Source organism: Meriones unguiculatus, chromosome 1 (assembly GCF_030254825.1).
Source record: "Meriones unguiculatus strain TT.TT164.6M chromosome 1, Bangor_MerUng_6.1, whole genome shotgun sequence".
NCBI classification, from domain to species: Eukaryota; Metazoa; Chordata; class Mammalia; order Rodentia; family Muridae; genus Meriones; species Meriones unguiculatus.
In genome coordinates this window covers 2,461,468-2,479,404 of record NC_083349.1, presented here as the reverse complement: position 1 = coordinate 2,479,404, position 17,937 = coordinate 2,461,468, and the positions used below count along the sequence as shown (strand labels likewise).

General features: G+C 54.6%; 1 protein-coding gene across 6 annotated transcripts in view; it reads right to left on the bottom strand.

The window, feature by feature from the left end:
• Positions 1 to 2,871: 2,871 nt before the first annotated feature.
• The window catches only part of Ptpn5 (protein tyrosine phosphatase non-receptor type 5), a 56,001-nt gene continuing 40,935 nt past the window's right edge, over positions 2,872 to 17,937 (bottom strand). For 2 of the 6 annotated variants that reach the window (XM_021655194.2, XM_021655193.2), the window contains exons 4-15: positions 15,999 to 16,192; positions 15,323 to 15,430; positions 15,017 to 15,100; positions 14,374 to 14,618; positions 13,043 to 13,232; positions 10,645 to 10,729; positions 7,821 to 7,900; positions 7,508 to 7,645; positions 6,858 to 6,968; positions 4,484 to 4,644; positions 4,284 to 4,397; positions 2,872 to 3,938 (exon numbers count right to left, since the gene is read on the bottom strand). In XM_021655194.2, coding sequence (XP_021510869.1) covers positions 3,845 to 3,938; positions 4,284 to 4,397; positions 4,484 to 4,644; positions 6,858 to 6,968; positions 7,508 to 7,645; positions 7,821 to 7,900; positions 10,645 to 10,729; positions 13,043 to 13,232; positions 14,374 to 14,618; positions 15,017 to 15,100; positions 15,323 to 15,430; positions 15,999 to 16,192 — 1,604 coding nt within the window. In that variant the 3' untranslated portion in view covers positions 2,872 to 3,844. The remainder of the gene's footprint in view (positions 3,939 to 4,283; positions 4,398 to 4,483; positions 4,645 to 6,857; positions 6,969 to 7,507; positions 7,646 to 7,820; positions 7,901 to 10,644; positions 10,730 to 13,042; positions 13,233 to 14,373; positions 14,619 to 15,016; positions 15,101 to 15,322; positions 15,431 to 15,998; positions 16,193 to 17,937) is intronic. The other 4 variants (XM_021655197.2, XM_021655195.2, XM_021655196.2 and 1 more) reach the window with 3 other exon arrangements.

Here is a 17,937-nt window from a genome sequence, read left to right as displayed (position 1 = left end):
GCAAGCGACACATTCGCTCGGGTCATTTGCCCCAGGCTCTGAATGTCTTAAGCAATTAAAGAGTTTATCAACCCTTCACACACACACACACACACACACACACACACACACACACACACACACACACGTCTGTGGGATTCATGTTTTTTTCAGTCTGTTTCCTCAGAGATTTGATCTGTGCTGACCACCCTGCTCAAGCTTTGGATTAGAAGCACAGACTGGGAAGAGGTTGTTGCTGGTGTGGGGGCTCCTGAAGGGCCAACTCCCACCCCTGAGAAAGGCTTTCCTGACCACCCTCTCGCACTCGCTCGCCCATTCCACTTGCCTCCCACAGTCTTGGTTGTCTGGGAGAAGGTCTACACGTGGGTGGTGGAGCTGGAGAACCCCACGGACACATATTCCTGTGCCATCTGCTGGTGGTGAGTGGTTGTCATGGCGACAGCAGGCTTGGGCACTCACCTGTGTGGATCAGGGAGAGGACGAGACCACTGTAGATAAGGGAGTAGGAGATGGTGTGTGTGTTTGTGTGTGTGCCTGCATGTTCACATGTGGTATGTCTAAGAGTACCAGGGCGAGGGAATGCAGAGGAGAGCAGTCAGGCAGTGGCCTTTCCTTCACTCCCCATTTCCCTTTCTGTGGCTGCTTACAGGGCTAGTGGGCCTGTTCCCTCACCCAGCAACACAAACGATCCCAGGTTCCTAGAGAGGAAGGAGAGGGGGCTCAAGCTTAGCCAGCTAACTGAGCGGGGCGCACAGGGAGAGGTCCACCAGACAGGAGGGCATGCTGGGTACTTCAGTTGGGCCAAGCGAGGGATTTCTGACTATGCCATTCTGGAGTGGGCCTTGCAAGGAAGCAGAGCAGCTCTCTTTTCTGGGTCCTGGGGACTTGGAGTATATAATTGGCGAGAGGTGACTGTGTTTCCACAGCTCTGCTTCTATTTGTCACATGGCAAAACAGGGGCCTAACTTTTATTTCTTATACTCTTTTTGAACCTGTTTAATACATTAAAAATATAAAATGTCATAAACATCTCCTTTTCATCTACCAGCCCCCCGATAGGGACCTGCAAGCAGTCTGGGGTTCCCCCTGGAGCTGTTCCAGCAGACATGGCTATGCATATGTGGCCTTCCCGGTGCACGGCAGGTGACTTGTCTTACACACAGTTCTGCCCGTTTTCTCTCTGTATGCCAGTTTACAAGGCATTTCCTCGTTCTTGATGACAGCCCGTGTTTTGGGGAACGGGTGCACCTGCCTCTTAGTTAACCTGCCTGGCGGTGTTTAAGGACCTAGTGTGCACATGCAGAACCACGTCTGATTGAAATGACTTATCTAAATGTATCACCCAGAACAGAATCTGAGCTCCTTGCTCCAGCCCTGCCTTTCAGTGGCCTCCGTGGAGCAGAAAGCCCTCTTCTGAGCAGGTGTTCTGAGGCTAACTCGCAGGTTCTATCTCATGCATCTTTGCCTGGGTTGCTTCCATCTCTGGGTTCTGAGACCATTCCACATTCAGCTTCACTCCATATGGCCCTCTGGCACAGAAAGGGCCAGTTTATGTCTCTTTCCAGGGAAAATGACAGGAAGCCTTACCTTCCATACAAACCTGTGCCTTCCAGCCCCTGAACGCTGTGCCTAAGGCTTGAAGTCTCCGCGTTTGTCTTGGCAGTAGGCTGGTCAGTCTCCTTCTCTTCGCTCTGATATCGGGCATTGATCATCCCCCTTAGACCCTGTATACCCTGGGGGCTTTCAGGCTCGTATTGATGACACACAGTTTGCCGGGGTAGGGTGGGGGAGTCTGGGGAGGGAAGCAAGCTGGATCCAGGAATGGACGGAATGCTGGGGGCCAGGCCTGAGGGAAGCTGAGGTGGCAGGCCAGGCGTACATTTCCTGTGACCTACAGAAGAGCTTCTCACTGCAGCAGGGTGGGGCCTCTCCGAACAGGGGGGCTCAGGGTGGCATAGGTGCCAGTCCATGCTCAGGCGCAAGAGCAGGTGTGACCTAACGGGGCTGGGAAGAGGCGCACTGGATGGGTCTGGTGGATGTGCCACCCTGTACAAGTCCTGGGAACAGCATTTGTTCTGCACTGTGTAGCCTTATGGGATAGATGGAAGACAGCAGCTCCTCCTTTCTAGTCCTCAGCCTGAAATCTGGATAGAAGGGCTTGTCCTCTGGTCGGGAGAGCTGTGTGAGCTGGCAGCCCTGCCTTGGACCTGTTAGTCCATTTTACCTCATGTTGGCCCCAAGGGTCCCAACCGCAGCTACAGACCAGCAGTTTTCCTTGGAAAGCCTGGGCCGAGAGCAGTGCACTCCTCCCAAGCTGCTGCAAAGGGTCCCAGGGACTAGATCCTAAGCCGCCCAGAACATTTCTCCTCTGTCTTTATCTCCTGCTGGGATGAAGCAAAAGTAGCTGTGTGCAACTGCCGGCAAATGGAGCTCAGCCCAGGTCAGGGCTGCTGGCTGGCCGGCAGGGCCTTAACAGATCCAACCACGGAGGGGATTCTATGGACAGTAAGGAAAAAATAAGGGTGTCTAAGCTCAGGTGGGGTTCCAGAGAAAAGGAGCATAGTATCCAGCTAGAGAGGGGCCTCCGTGTGATGGGAATGTCCCCTGGCCCGACCCCTTGGCCTCCCTGGAGGCTCCACACACTTATCTCTGCGGTTTCTATGGTGCAGTGTACCTGTGGGCTGGGGGTGAAGGCCAGTGAGAAGCATTAACAGGTTTTGGTTTTTCAAATCCAGCTTTGTGTATATATTCTCAGTCTCCACAGGGGGCGCCAGCGAGCACCAGGGCCAACTTCATGCATGTTGGCTGGGAAGGAGAGGCACAAAAGCCTGGGGTGCACGAAGACAACAGGAAATGACAGACCCAGGAGGCTCGTTTTGCTCAAAATGCTCTGTTTATTGCTCTATTCAATGACCACGAGCGAATTATAAAAAGACACCAAATGTCTCTGTTTGCCGTGGAATAAATATTTAAAGTCAGCAATAAAAACACATGGCTCCAAGCTAACACATGTTGCCAAAGAGTCATGCATGACCTGATCACGGGCTCTCAACACACATGTGGACAAGGGAACACACGCAGAGCGACACGTGGCGAGACATTTGGGCTTCCCCATAGTGACACAGAAAGGTGTCTCACAGGTTCTGGAGCTGAGTCCCCAAGTTATTCTTGGAGGCTCCTCAGGGCCCAGCTCTTTGGGGCCCCCTATTGCCTCCTCCTCCTTCTCTCCAGTGCCTCACAGGCTGCTCACTGAGTACCAAGCACCCAGAAGCCATTTAGGTGATGCTCACTCTTACCCAGGAACCTTTCCTAGCTGGGATGTCTGTCAACCAACATGTTCTCCTCTGCCCTGCCAACCTCATCCTGGTGACAAATGCAAGCTAGCTTCTCAGAGGCAGGAGTCTCTGCCTGGGAGCTCATTTCAGTGCTCCTTTTCTGGCTGAGGGGACACAGTGTCTGGTACAGGTAGCTGTGATGCATGGACAGATAGAACACGTTGTCATAGGACACTTGGGATGTGGCATGAAACATTTTGGACCAAGTAGCAGTGGAACCATGGTTAAAACTGAGGCCCCAGGTCTGTACGGTGTGGGTCAGGCCTAGGGGCCCCAGGCCTGGCCTGGCACATTCCTCCCCCGCCCTCCCCAGGATGTACAGGAGAAGAGCTAGGCTGGGGGTAGGGACCAGGCCAGGGTAACAGAGGGGGAGCAGACTGAAGAGGAGAAAGAATGAGGGGGAGGGAGACAGGGAGCAGGCCCAGGCCCCAAGGCAAGATCTTGGGGAGTTGGGGTGAAGGCCCAGGCTCAAGCTGGGCAGTGCCCAGAGGCTCAGAGGAGGAGGGTGGTCACTCTGAGGATTGGAGGGACAGCTGCTTCTCAAAGAGGCTCATGACGTGGTGCACAAACTGGTACTGTTCGCACGTCTGGATCATACCACCCCTGCCCAGTAGAGATGCAGTGGGCTGCGGAGGCGTTCCCCAAACACTAGGGGAACCAGCTACTTTGCAGCTTAGAGAGACCAACTCTTTCCGCTATTGCCCTCTGCCCCTTCCTTTCTGGGTTGCACCCTGTCTTCCGCCCCGGCTTCTTCCCCACCAGCTTCTTCCCCACCAGCTGCTTCTCTTCTGTCTTCCTCCAGAAGAAGAGCTGCCTGGAATCTGCTCACTCCCAGTTCTTTTTCCTGCTCCCCATCCACCTTACAGACTATGTCTGCTTTGCCAACTGTCCCTTGACTCATGCACACGTCACACTGCCACCCTCTCCTCCCCTGATCAGCGGGCTGACCTGTCCTGACGGAGCTGGCACGTGGTCTTTAGGATGTCCACCACGCCCTCACGTCGCAGCTGCTGGCAGCAGATGCTTGTGGCAATGAAGCAACCCGTTCTCCCAATCCCTGCACTGAGGGTCAAGGGGATGGCCGGGGTGAGGGGCGGAGTAGCCCAGGGATGGGGTGGCCCTGCCCCGTAGGTGGCCAGAGAACCCACCTGCAGTGAACGATGATTGGGGAACAACGGGGTCCCTCGTTCTGGGCTGCCTCCTCCACCTCTCGTACCAGGTGCAGGAGTGGGGGGGCCCGGTCCGGGGTCTTCTGGTCAGGCCAGGATGTGAACCAGTAATGCTTCAAGCCTCGCTCTTCAGTCCCTCTCTGCCCAGGAGAGAGAGACCCCCACCCGCCAGATACATGTAAATGCTTTCAGACCTAAGCTTGGTATGCGAGTGTGCATTCAGGCCTGTGTTGTGCATGGGAGAGAGAGATACAGACAGACAGACAGACAGACAGATGTTGGCCTCTAAACTCTAAAAGCATCCAAGAAAGGCAAAGAGCCTCTTCTCCAATTCATTACCATCTAGAAGTTCCTTATCCTGACAGATGTTCACACACCCCTCAGTCACATGACCCGGAGCACAGGGACTATGCTCTGCCTGCCCATCCCACTGTCCACATTATCTGCCCCCACTCTCCGCTCTGCTCTACCGTCCCACCATGAGAAGACCCTACCTTCCTCCTCCCTATCAAAGACCCAGAGCATCAAAATCAACACAAATCAGGACACACTGCACTGGGTGTGTCCTGGGATGGCTGGGTCTGATGCTTCCAGCCTATAATCTCAGCTACTTGGAAGCCTGACGGAGGCAGACCACAAGCTCAAGGCCTGCATGGACTACAGAGCAAGTTCCAGGCCAGCCTGGGGAACTTAGAGACTGTCATAAATAAACAAAGAAACAAAACAGTAAAGAGGGCAGGGCGTGCAGCTCAGCGGGAAAGTTTTGGCCTGGGCGAGACCCTGGGCCAAGTCCCTAGTGTCGAAAGCCCAACCCCACATACACTAAACCAAGAAACCCTTCACTTTGGACCCAATGCGGTGGCTTCCTACCCCCCAACTTCATATGCTGAAAGCTCCTCTCCATTGTGGGAATCTAAAGGTGGGTCAGGAGCGCACACCTTTAACTGGGATTCATACCAGATCAGAGACCCCAGTGTTTCCTCACTTCATAGTCCTTTCTGCTCCGGGAGGATGTGATCCAGGAAATGGGCACACACGTGTGCTTGCACACGCGGCTGCTCCTTCTGCATGCTAGGAAAGCTTTCCCACTTGTCTGCTCCTCATCACCTTTTACCGATCCTCCCAGACCCCATACAGCACTTCCAGGAAGCACCCCGCATTTCCACCCAGAGCATGCCACCTGGCAGAGTCTCCTTCTGTTTCCTTGCCTATCACTAGTGGGTTTGTTCCTTGAAGAAAGAGTTGAGGACACAGTTATGTTCCCAGTACCAAACCCAGGACCACACCCAGAGAAGGTGCTTGCAAACAACCCCAAACCCTAAGACACCTTGGTTCTTCCAGCTGGTCCCATGGCACTGAGAAGATGAGCTGCCCCACCCCCTCTACTTGGAAGCTGGGTCCTGGTGTCCTTAGGTTACACGGCTGTGGCCCTGACCACAGTACTTGCCTCTCACTCCCTGGCCTTCAGGTTTTCCAGGAAATCTTGGTGTTACATGCTCATATGGACACTGCCCTCTGGGGGCTAAGGCACCCTGGCATCTTGCCTAGCACTGCATCCAGTGAGACACAGGGCAGCTCAGAGGGACAAATGCCAGGCCCCGAGTTCTTTTCCGTGCCTGAACCCTGTGGCTGGTCCTCAGTGGCCTTTCCAGGCTGTTTCTGAAGGAGGATCAACTTCCTGGCGCCCGGCTTAACTTTTCCACCTTTCTGGGCTACCACCTTCTGCAAACACACATTTCATTGCTTCTCCAAACCAGAACCTTCTCATGCCCCAAAGAAACAGTCTCTCCTCTCTTGCTTATCCTAGAAGAAGCACAACTTTCAGGTGGGAGGAAGGACGCCTTCCCCCACTCTTCTGGGCTGTTTTGTGTTGCTCATATTTTGCGTGTTTTTCCTTTTTCCTGCCATTTATTATAACGGTGACTGCGCACCCTAAAGCAACAAGGAGTGCCTGCCCTCTGGTGGCCAACGTATTGGGTGTCTCAGACCAGAAGCCAGCAGCCTGGTGGAAGGGACTCAGAGTCAGGAAGAACCTCCAGGTCCTGTAAGGACAGTGCTGGAAGCCCTTGAAGCCTCCTGCCCCAGGCGCTCGTGGCTTGGAGAAGGCGCAGGGGACAGCTGTTACGTGCAGCTGCGCACATGCAGAGCTCAATGGCACACGCAAGTGAGATTTGAAAGTACAGCTGAGGCCCCACCTTGCTAGCGTCCGGGTTTATTCACCCCCGATTACCAGGACCTCCTGGGAGTGCCTCGGGCCGGGTGTCTCCTACAGAAGGCCTTTCAGCACTGCTTTCAGTAGGGGATCTCCACTAAGCCTCCCAGACAGCCCTACCCTGTCTCCTCCAGGCCTCACCCTGAGGGAGATGAGTCGCAGCCGATAGTCCTCCGTGTGGATGACTTTTTGCACGGTGATCTCCATGCCGTCGTGGACCACCTGCTCTTCCGGCCAGTATTCCGTGCACTTCTGCAAGGACCAAGATCAGGCTGCGTTACACTCCCTTTCCTCTCCCCATCCTCTCTGCTGGGACCAACAGACACACACACAAGGACAACAGGGCTTGTTTGAGAGGACTATATTGAAATCTTGGCTTCATAACCTGTGACCTACTCCTCATTTCTGAGCCTCAGCTTCCCCATTTGAAAAAACGGAAATGATGCCCCTTTATAGGACTTTGTATGTTATATGTGCATGTGTGTGGCCTTGCTCCCTGTTGTTCCTCATGTGCAGTCCACTTTGGTTTTTTTGTTCACGATCTCTCATTGGCTTGGAACTCCTCAAGTAACTAGACTGGATGGCCAGTGAGCCACAGGGCTGCCTGCCTCAGCTTCTCAAGCATTGGGGGTAGAGATGTACATATCACACCTGGATTTATTTACATGGCTGCTGGGGCTAGAACCCAGGTCCTCAACTGAGCTGTCTTTCCAACCTCCCTCTGAGAGGTTTTTTATGGAGATTCAACTAAATGAGCTGTTCATCATGAACTTCCACATCAGTGTCCCTACCTCGTTCATTTCCTCGATGTTGGTGATCATGACGATGATGGGTGTGTGCTCCTGCCACACCATGCGCCAGAAGTCTGCCACGGTGCTGACGATGGGACCCTGTGTGGCGATGTACACCTTCTCCTCCCCGCCGTAGCCCTGCAGCCACCCGAGACCAGCCTGTCAGATCAGGGCAGAGGCAGCATCCCGGGGCCCATCCCACACTCAAGCTCCTCTTGGGGCTTGTAGGCGCCATGCTTGGGGACAAGTCTGGAGGCTAGACCCCAGCTCAGGCCTCTCCTTTAGTGAAGGCTCTTAGGGTGGAGCTACATACCCGGATGTAGTTGGCATTGATGTAAGAACTCAGAGGATCATCGGGGTCTGGAGAAGTCAGACACACTCTGCTGTGAGGATCTGTGGTAGGGGACAGGGGAGGTTGTGATCTGGGCCTTCTGGCACAGCGCCCAACCTCTCTGTCCTACTCCACAGCATCCACATCTCCTCCGGGATCATGGCCAGTATGTGCTCTCTCAGGCACTGCAGGGATGCCGCTGAGACTCCTGACCTGGTGACCTTGCGGCCAAGCCTGAGTTGAACCCTGGAGCCCATGTGCTGGAGGGGGGAACTGAATCTCACAAGTTATCTTTGGACCTCCACAAGTGTGCCCCATACACTTACATGCATGTGTATACAAAATAAAGAAATAATGGTAAAAAAGAGCTAACAGGAAAGGCTGAGCCCCTGGACTGGCAAGCAGCGCCCACTAGCAGCATATGGCAAATGCTACATACAGGCAGCTGCTGTAGCATGAGCTTCCAGAACATAATGGGGATGGAGAGGAGCTTAGAACTGTCGGGGTGTGAAGGTGATGGCACATGCCACTCATCTCCAGCCTGCTGCATGTCCCTGTCTCTGCCTGGGTCATGGCAGGTGGGATGGGGCAGACAGGTCTTGTAGAAAGGGGATAGAAGTGGTGTAAGGATGGGGAGGGGTAAGAGCAGGCAGGCGGGCTTCTGCATGTCCAGCAGAAGAGAGAGCTCATGCAGGCAGCTCTTCCTGGACTGCCTCGGTTTCCCCTACCCAGCTTCAGTGCTGGGAGGACAGATGTGGGTGTTGCCCTCTCTGGCCTGATGTCACTGCAGCCCCAGGTTCGTGCTGGCTCTGCTTGATGATGTGTTTATGAGAAGAACCATCTGGATCAACAAGACCTGTGGCCCTGGCCTCAAGGAGGGTAGAGCGCAGGGCAGGAGGGCAAGCAGTGCGTGGCCTGAGAGCTCTGGGGCTGGAGGGACAGGGTGGGGGGGGGCTGTGATTGGGCTAGGGTGGCTGTGATTCCCCGAAGATGTGGCGCCTTTCAGGGGTTGAAGGACCAGGAGGAGAAACGGGAAACACTTTATCTGATCAGGTGCACAGGTGAAGGCTGGGAGATGGAAGCTGGAAAGGAGCCAGATGCTTAGAGAGGGTGACAGCAGCTGCACTTAAGGTGGAAGATGACATGATTAGATTTCTGCTGTGCCTCAGCGTGCGAGAAGGGCAAGGAGAAAAAGCACAATCCAGTAAGAAGTGTCAAGGTCAAGGGTGTCCTGCCTGGCACCTCTCCCAGGGACATTTAAGCCAGTGTACTATATGTAAATGGTGCTCATTAGAACTGGGCAACACGGAAGACTGAAGCTCCACAGAGTCATCCGGAAGTCAGGATGGAAGGGAGGGGCCAGGTCTGAGAAGAAGCTCTAAGTGTCTCCCGGCTGCTCAGCACTCTTTTGGAGCTTGGGGTACTGTGCTGAATGGGATAGCCACTGTGACCCTGAATCTTGGTCTTCACATGGCCTGCTGCCTTGGTGCTCACCCCGGGACTGTCCACAGAGCTGCTTCCTTTGCTAGAGAGCTCTGTGTACAGAATCCAAACTCAGTTCCTGGGATGGGGATCAGGAAATGTGTGTGATCAATGATGGAATAAAGCTCTGGGTGTCCCCGATCCCAGATGCTGCCTCTGCTGAGCCTTCTGTGCCCTTTGCCTTCCAACTCCAGTCCAGTCTCTTAAGGTTCAGGGTCAACTCTGCCTGGCTGTGCAACATTCTCTGTTGGGTGTGGGGGTCTGGAGGTTCAGGGACGGTTGGAGGAGCTGGGAGCCTGCCAGCAACCCAGCAGGCTCACTCCAGTGGCTGTTCTAAGAAGACATTAGAACCGTGGGTTCTCAGGTAGCAAGGCCCGCAGGAAACGCAGGAACAGGGAGGCTGAGCGGAGAGAAGAGGCGAGCAGCCCGGTAAGGCATCCTGGCCTTAAATGGTGCTTTGTCTAAACGTAACCACCTAGAGACTGTGTAACCATAGCAACCACAAGTCGATATTTTAAAAGTTAAAAATAAGTCATGACATCTTACATGCTGTTGGAGAGGCTGATGGCAAGCTGCTTTCTAAGGGCCCACTCCACTCACTGGGTGGAGGAGGTTTTTGGGAACTCACTCTCAACAAGTTACCCCCTCCTTCTGAGCGAGCCCCCAGAAGGCCTTGATGAAAATGACCCGGCAAGGACACCATGGGGTGGAGGGGAATAGCAGGTCGCCCGGTCTAACCTCCTCCAAAGGAGGCAAGCCCTGCTCAGGCCTGACAGGGCTCTCTTGCAGCCTCACTTGGACACACCCCGTGATAGACAGAGCATCACAGGATGACGACGCCCCATTCCTTTCGGGAGGTGGCTCTGACTGTTGGAGGACTGACAGGTCACACAGAACATAGGTAAACAAAAAAGCTGATTTTGGGGTCACGGACACCCAGGTTTAAAGAAGGTCTTTGTTTACTAGCTGTGCAGTTCTGGATAAGCCAGTTACTTCTCTGAGCCTTTGATGTTTTCTTAAAATACAATATGCACATTCAGAAGAGAAAGGCCACGAAAACACTTCATGCTGCTCACTGCCTTGAAGCCACCCTTTCTTTACATGCTTCTACATGCTCCATGCCACTGGCCAGGAAGGGCAAGGGTCCAGAGCTAGAAGATATACCTGTCTCTGATCTCATTCTCTTCCCTTCCTTGGTTGTCCCCACCACCATCCCATCTCCTGAGGGACTGTCCAGCATCTCTGAGGGCCCAACTCTGGACTTGAGGCCTCCTCAGATGACAGGATCCTCTTCCCTTCCCATTCTGGGGCAGCAGGTACTCACTGGGAAGGATGGTTTTGTACCGATTCTTCCGCACCAGCCCTGGGATATCATATTCCTTTGGATCCACAAAGTTCATGGGGATTTCCTACGTGAGAAAAACATGGGACTGTGAACAGCTTCAGGTTGGTCTTCTCAGAAGTCCAAATTTAGGGGCTGATTGCCTCCAACTGCTAGTACAGGGGATCGCTTGAGTTCATACATTCATTTGACAAGGGTTTACTACTAAGTGAGTTAACACACACACACACACACACACACATACACACACACTAGTTGCTGGCATATGCCAAGGACATAAAATCAACAGCATAGCAACTGTCTATTGAGGGCCAGCCTGGTTTGTGACAGACGTTCAATAAAAGGCCAAGTGGCTAGGAACAAGACAAAAGTGACCTTGCCAGTAGCTGCCTCCTCCCTGCTCTCTTTGCAGCAGCCAGCCAGGTGGCTCTGGGGATGTGTGTTCCTGGAGCCAGTCACCCTCACCTTGGTCTTTTTTTTGTGATGTTCACTTCCTGATAACACTTGACCCATCCCTATCTCTTCCATACATCCTATCTGAAGGCACTTCCTCTAAGAACCTTCCCTGATTGCCCAGTAAAAAGGAAGTCTGCTTCTCATCCCTTAGGACCTCTTGTCCCTTCAGCTCACATCTGATGTGCACCCTGTTGTGTGAGGTCTCTGGGTCTGGCCTGCTTCTCTTGCCCCATCCCCATTTTTCCCCCATGCTGGAGACTGAACCTCTAGAGCCTTGAGCATGCTGGGCAAGTATCTCACCACTGAGCTAAAATCCCAGCTTCCCCCCTGCCCCCACTTCATGCTTTTAAAATTTGAGGCAGAGTCTCAGTAAGTCTCACCAAATTCACTATATAGCTCAGGCAGGCCTTGAACTTGTGATCTTCCCAACTTGGCTCTATTTTTTCCTGATTTGCCATTCTCATTATGCCTGTCTCCTCTGCTCAGGCCCATGGGGTCACTCATTTCATCCCTGCACTTCTGAATGGGCCCTCAGTCTTAGGGTCACCCCAGTTCCATCCCTCACCCATGGCCTCTGGGATGCCTTCCCAGGGACACCTCCCTGTGCACACCCTTCTAATCTGTCTGCGTACTTTGTCACCTGTCATACTGCTCCTGTTTCTGGATACACTATATAGTCTTTGCACAATGCAGATGGCGGTACCTGCTAGGGCTCTTGTGGGAATCAAAAGAAATAATAATTAAACAAAATCCACCACACACATGTGCAGAACTGTCCATGGAGTGGGTGAGAAGGCTGTGTTCCTTCCTCCCTGGCAAAAACTATGGTGTCTACTGAGAAGCAGGGAACACGAAGGACTGTTTTCACGGGGACAGGGTAACGGGAGCTGAGAGTGGGAGCCAAGACTGGGTGGCGGAAGAAGGCTTTCAGAGACAGAGTGGGAATGATGAAGGTGGTAGTCGCCGGCCCAGAACTGCTCAGCGGACAGTTCCTGCTGGGATGGGGACGGAGCATCAGGCTGGGACTTACAACTCAGCGGTTTCTGCGGTTTCTGCAGGTGGAGCCTAGAGTACTGAGCCCAAGCAGCATGGTGGGCGAGCTACCTGACGGGTGGGCTTGATGGAAAGTGGGCTTTGGGGCCTCAGGTCCTCCCTTCTTCCTCTTGAGGTTTTTATTGACTATGGGGGCAGATACATGGGGCAAAGCCAAGACCCCCTCGGCAGTGGAGTTTGCTATTTCTGAGGCTCAGTATCAAAAGGTTAACTTTTCGTCTCACTCTACCGAGTCTCACGTCAAACTTACCTTTTGGTGGCACTCTGGTGACGGGCTATACTTTCTTATGGCTGAGCTCTTATCTGGCTAAGCACACTGGGCAGGAAATCAGGGCTATTACTTTTTGGGCCTTTCTAGATCCAACATATGTCAGTCAGAGGTTGGAATGGAGTTAGGCCTAAGCTTGAAACCCAGGGGAGGATCAGGAGCATGGGAAAAAACATCCTTGATGACGTAGACAGAGGAGGGCGGAAGATGGGAGAGTGAGAAGCTGAGGCATTCTCTTCCTATGGGGCTTGACCCAGCTTTGTGTATGCAGCTACGCATGTGCACGACCACTGAACTACACTACTACGAAGAGGCTTCTCTCCATGGCTTCCAGAGCACAGTCCCTGCAGCAGATCCAGAAGTAAACCTGTCTGCCTGGCATATGGCACCATCCCCTTAGCGCCTGCAAGGACCCTGCCGTTTGAGTGACTTTCCAGAAGAAGACATCAGGTCTCAGAGGGGAGAGCTTGCCTGCGATGCTGGGGGAGCTGAGGATGAGGGGATGGCAGTCTATTCCATGTAGATGGGCATACTCGAGCGCTGAGCGGCTGGGTGGTGGACCATTCTGAGTGCAAAGGTGGGTGGCCGCTTTGGGGGACTCACAAAGAATTCCGCCTGCAGCAAGAAGGGGTCCAGGGCCTTTTCGTGCAGCTCCTCTGCCCGGAGGACGCGGGAGGCACTGAGCAGATACTCGTGGGCTGACTCCTCTCGTGGGGACACCAGGTAGCCGAAGCCCTCCTCGTTGCAGCCGGGAGTACACATGTCCAGGGTCAAGGAGACATTGGAGCCCCTCCTGCAAGGGTCACAGAAGAGGGTATTAGCCTTAGGCATGAGAGAAAGGAAGGTGGTCAGTGGAGGGCAGGGGTTAGGGGCTCCAGGAAGAGGGATGTGAGCAGAACCTGTCCTAAGGAGCGCACAGCTCTGCCTACACCCCTGTCTGCTCCTTCCCACGGTGACCCCCTGCCTCATCTCCTCCCAGTCCCCCCCACCCTGTCCACCCCTGTCTGCTCCTTCCCATGGTGACTCCCTGCCTCATCTCCTCCCCTGTCCCATCCTTCCCCCTCTCCCCATGATGTCCCTCCCCCAGTCCACTGATAGGGGAGGTCCTCCTCCTCTTCCCTCTGACCCTAGCATATCAGGTCTCATCAGGACTGGCTGTAGTGTCCTCCTCTGTGGCCTAGTAAGGCTGCTCCTCCCTCAAGGGGAGGTGATCAAAGAGCCTGCCACTGAGTTCATGTCAGAGACAGCCCCTGTTCCCCTTACTAGGGAACCCAAATGGAGACTGAGCTGCCCACAGGCATCGTTTGAGTATGGGGTCTAGGTCTTCTTCATGCACGGTCTTTGGTTGGTTAGACCCCCTGGGCCCAAATTTTTTATTGGTCTCCTTGTGGAGCTCCAGACCCTTCCAGGCCTTTCTATCTCTTCCTTCTTCTATAAGATTCCCTGCACTCTGCTTGAAGTTTGGCTATGAATCTTTAAACAACAAGGAGGACCCTAGGGAAGATGCTTAATCCTCATTCAGAAGGGCAAACAGGATAGACGCCAGAAGTGGGAGAAGTCAGGGAACAGGGCAGGAGTCATCTAGTATTTCCTATGACATTCTGTGGGTAACTGAAACTGCGTGTGAGCTGGCTTCCTTAGCTCTAAACCAAGGGTGTCACTGCCTCCCAGAGCACGCTCATGGAATCCTCTGGGGGCACTCTAGGGAAGCAGGGTTCCATGCTGAGCGGTTTTGAGAAATGCTATCTACCGCCCTTAGTCAAGCTACAAGTCACAAGGAACACAGGTGAGTTAAAGGCACCGACGAGCCCCACAGAGGGAAAGGAAGCCTGACTCTACACACAGCCCTGCACTCTGACCCACGAGCCAGGCATCTACGCTCTAAAGGGAGCAGCGACTGTGACCTAAGCCCACCCCCCCCTCACCCCGCCCACCTCTCCTGCAGACCCATGGACTTGACAGTCAGCGAGGTAGGGTCAGCCTCGGGCTTGATGTCCATCACACAGTCAAACACTGGTGTCTCGGGCACCGCGTCCAGGTCCAGGAAGTCGCCCTCTGCCTTCTCCTCCATCCACTCTGAGTAGGTGAAGGAGGGCTGGCGGCTCGCTGACTGGCGCCTGTCCTCTGAGGGCAGCGGGGCGGGTGGCTCTGGGGGTGCCTTCAGGAGGTGCCACACCTGCTTGGGAGGACAGAGCCTCATGGACCCAGGAGTACACTTGCCGCGCTCAGGGTGGGACTGAGCCATCCATGCTGCGAGTCTGGAGCAGACACCTTCTCCTGGTCCTACATGTCGGGCTCCACCCCACTCTCCCTTCCTGTCCCCCACGTCTTGTGGACTTAATCCTTCTGGGTGGAGCCTCGGGTTCTTCCTGCCTGGCCCTTTCTCTCAGTCCCGACCACTTCTAGAAAGGAGCCTCTTGCTTTCAGGAGGCATGCTGGCTGGAGGAGACGAGACCGTCTCTGCCCTCTTCAGACCCCAGGTCATCCCGCCTATGCACCGGGATGGATCCGGTGGGAAGCGGGGCTTTCAGGAGAGGGCAGGATGGCACTGAGGCCGAGGAGAGGGAGATGCCTTACCAGGGTGGTGGCGATGACCAGGCCCACCGTCACAGCAACTAGCAGCAGGCTTGGGATCCCCCAGGTCCCCGAACCCAGCCAGGCCTGGGGAACATCAGACAACCTGGTCAGCATGCTGAGGGCCAGAGAAGGGCAGTGTTCTTATCTATTTCATCCTGGGTCTGGGTGTGGTGTACACAGAAGGCCTTTGCTCCTGGCAGCGTCTCTCGGACTTGCTGTCCAGCTAGGTGTTGTGAGGGTGGGGCGGGGAAGCCCTAGCCTGACCCACTCCACCCACCATGCCAGGGGTCCCCAGAGTTTACTCACCACAGGTCCCAGATGGCTCAGCAGTGTGAGCGATGAGGAGATGAGGTCTGTGGAGTTCTGCAGCCAGGAGTGGCCATGGCCACTGAGCCAGAGCACCCCACAGGCGAGCTGGGGCAGTCAGGGGAGCAGACTGAGCGCACAGCGGCGGCCCTTTGCCCCTATACTGCCCTGCTGAGCTCACCTTCAGCCCAAACCTGGGCCCCCAGGAAGCTACCGAGCCTCTCAGACTGGGCAGTGGAGGGAAAGGGCCTTGTACCCAGGGGAGGCCTAAGCTTGTCTGAGCTTCGGGAGACAAGCCGGTCACAGGCAGCTGAGGCAGAGCGCTTCCCACGGGAGAGCACGCAGGGATATGCAGCGGAGAAGTCTCCCATAAAGGCCTCCTTAGACAGGAGGCCCTCAGAGAGAGCTCTGCAGGCCGAGGGCGCAGGGATCAGTTATCCCTGTCTTCTTAGTTAGGGGAGGAGGGTTGGCAGGATATGAGGAGCTTAATCCCTGAGACTGCAGCTCAGAGCTCCAGCCTTTCCTTCAGACTCGTCATGAAGACTTGGAGTAACTGAGGCCACCAGAAAGGCCCTCATCCCTCAGCCTCCCCAAGCAGCCATCTTGGTGAGAAGTAGAAGGCCATCCCACAACCCACCCTCTCCTCAGGCCCTGGTGAGGCCTGTGACATCCTTACCAGGAACTGAGAGGCAGCAAACAGGCACAGGCCGCTTCTGACGGTGAGGGAGTGGCTCCCTGCACCTTGAGGTGGCAGCTTGTGAGCTGGCTCGGAGGGCGGTGAGGGTGACGGGGGTGGTGGCACCTCTTTCGGCTTGCTGGGGAGTCCTTCGGCCTCGTCCAGTGCTTCCATCTCTACCGGCTGGGGAAGACCTGCGAAGGCGGGACAGGAAGGGTTGGTGACTCTGGGCTGTCTGAGCACAGGGCTCAGCCGACCTCTGGTGGTCTGGCCCCTCTCAGGATTGCTGTGGCTTCCCTCTCAATCCTGGCTCAGTCAGCGAGGCCCCACTTCCAGCCGTCATCCTCGATTAGCAAAGCAATGTTCACCTACCTTCGTCAGAAAGAGCTACGTGTGGGTGGACAAATTATTTCTCTTTTATTTCTGCAGTAAGAGAGTTAAAATGGCAGGGGGGGTTTCAGAGTTAATACTGCTGTATTTACGCAGCTTCATTCTTTTCCATTTCTTAAGGAAACAAAACAACTACCTCAAACTCAATTAAAAAAGCAAGGGGAAAGAAAAAAAAAAAAAGAATACAGCGTAACAGGCTGTGACCCTGAACAACCCACCCACTCCTGCTCTCCAAAGTTCTGGCTTTTGTGATGTGTGCTCCGAGTTGGGCTAGATAGAAGGCTGAAATTCAGGGGTGACTATGGCTGTGCAGCTCCCCTCCTTGAGACCCTCACGCCAGCTGGGAAGCAGAGGTCAGGGCAGCGTGGAAGAAAGTTTTGATGAGAGGGATGGATAATGGCTACCTGGGCTCTCGGATCTGCTATGACGCCATTGGAACCTCAGTTTCCCCATCTAAGAGGTGGGGGTTGGGTTCAACATTAGCCTTTCTCCTTTAAAAAAATTATTATTTTTAGGTGTATGTGTCTGAATGCGGGTATGTGCACACGAGTATAGGTGCCCAAGGAAGCCAGAGGCATTCGATCCCCTGGAGCTGGAGTTGCAGATGGTTGTGAACTGCCGGACATGGGAATTGAAGCTGGGTCCTCTGGAAGAGCAAGTGCTCTTAACTACAGAGCCATCTCTCCTCATACCTCAGGCTTTCTCTTCTTCAAAAAGTATTTACTGAGAGTGTGTGCATGTATGCCCTCCTCGGAGGAGAGCCTGGGTCTCTCTTGTTCCGGTTGCTGTGCTGCAGGTGCTCCCAGCTCTTCTTCCTTCTGCCTTTTCTCCCCTTAGAAATGCTAGGGCTGCATAAGCACGACGCCACATTCAGTTTTCCTGTGTGGGTTCTGGGGATTAACTCGGGCGGCACCCCCTCTTCCCTCTCTCTCCCCTTCCTTCCTGACTTCCTTCCTTTCTTTCCCTCTCTCTCTCTCTTTCTGGCAGTGTCATGAAATGCAGGCTGACCTTAGCCACTCTGTAGCTCAGGATGACCCTGCACTTCTGATCACCCCCCACGTGTGCTGCTGGAGCCCTGTGATGGCAGCTGTGCCCCACCATGTGCTGCTGGGGCCCACGCCCAGAGCCTGGGCAAGCAAGGCAGCCACATTACCAACTGAGCTTCATTTCAGCCCACCCTCTGCTCGTCTGGCTGAGCCCCTGCACCCTGTCAGGTAGCACAGGCCGCCATGAAGTGCTCTGAGTTCCCCTGCCTGTGCCCACAGAGCAGAAGCTCTGCCCGGTGCTGCATCTGGAGGCTGCTTTTCCAGAGTCCACCTGTAACACCCTGGCTTAGGTCCGAGCCTCCGGATACTGCGTGGAAAGCCAAGACCAGCCTCCTCACCGAGTTCCAGATGTTGGGGGTTTCCACCCAAACTCAGACCACCCAAAAGAAAGAGCCTGACAAAATGCGTACGGCGGGGCAGGGGAGTTGGGATGGGGCTGTCCACACACCTATGCAGGTGGAGCTGTGGACTTGCTTTCTGGCGGGGAAGACAACAGAAGCACA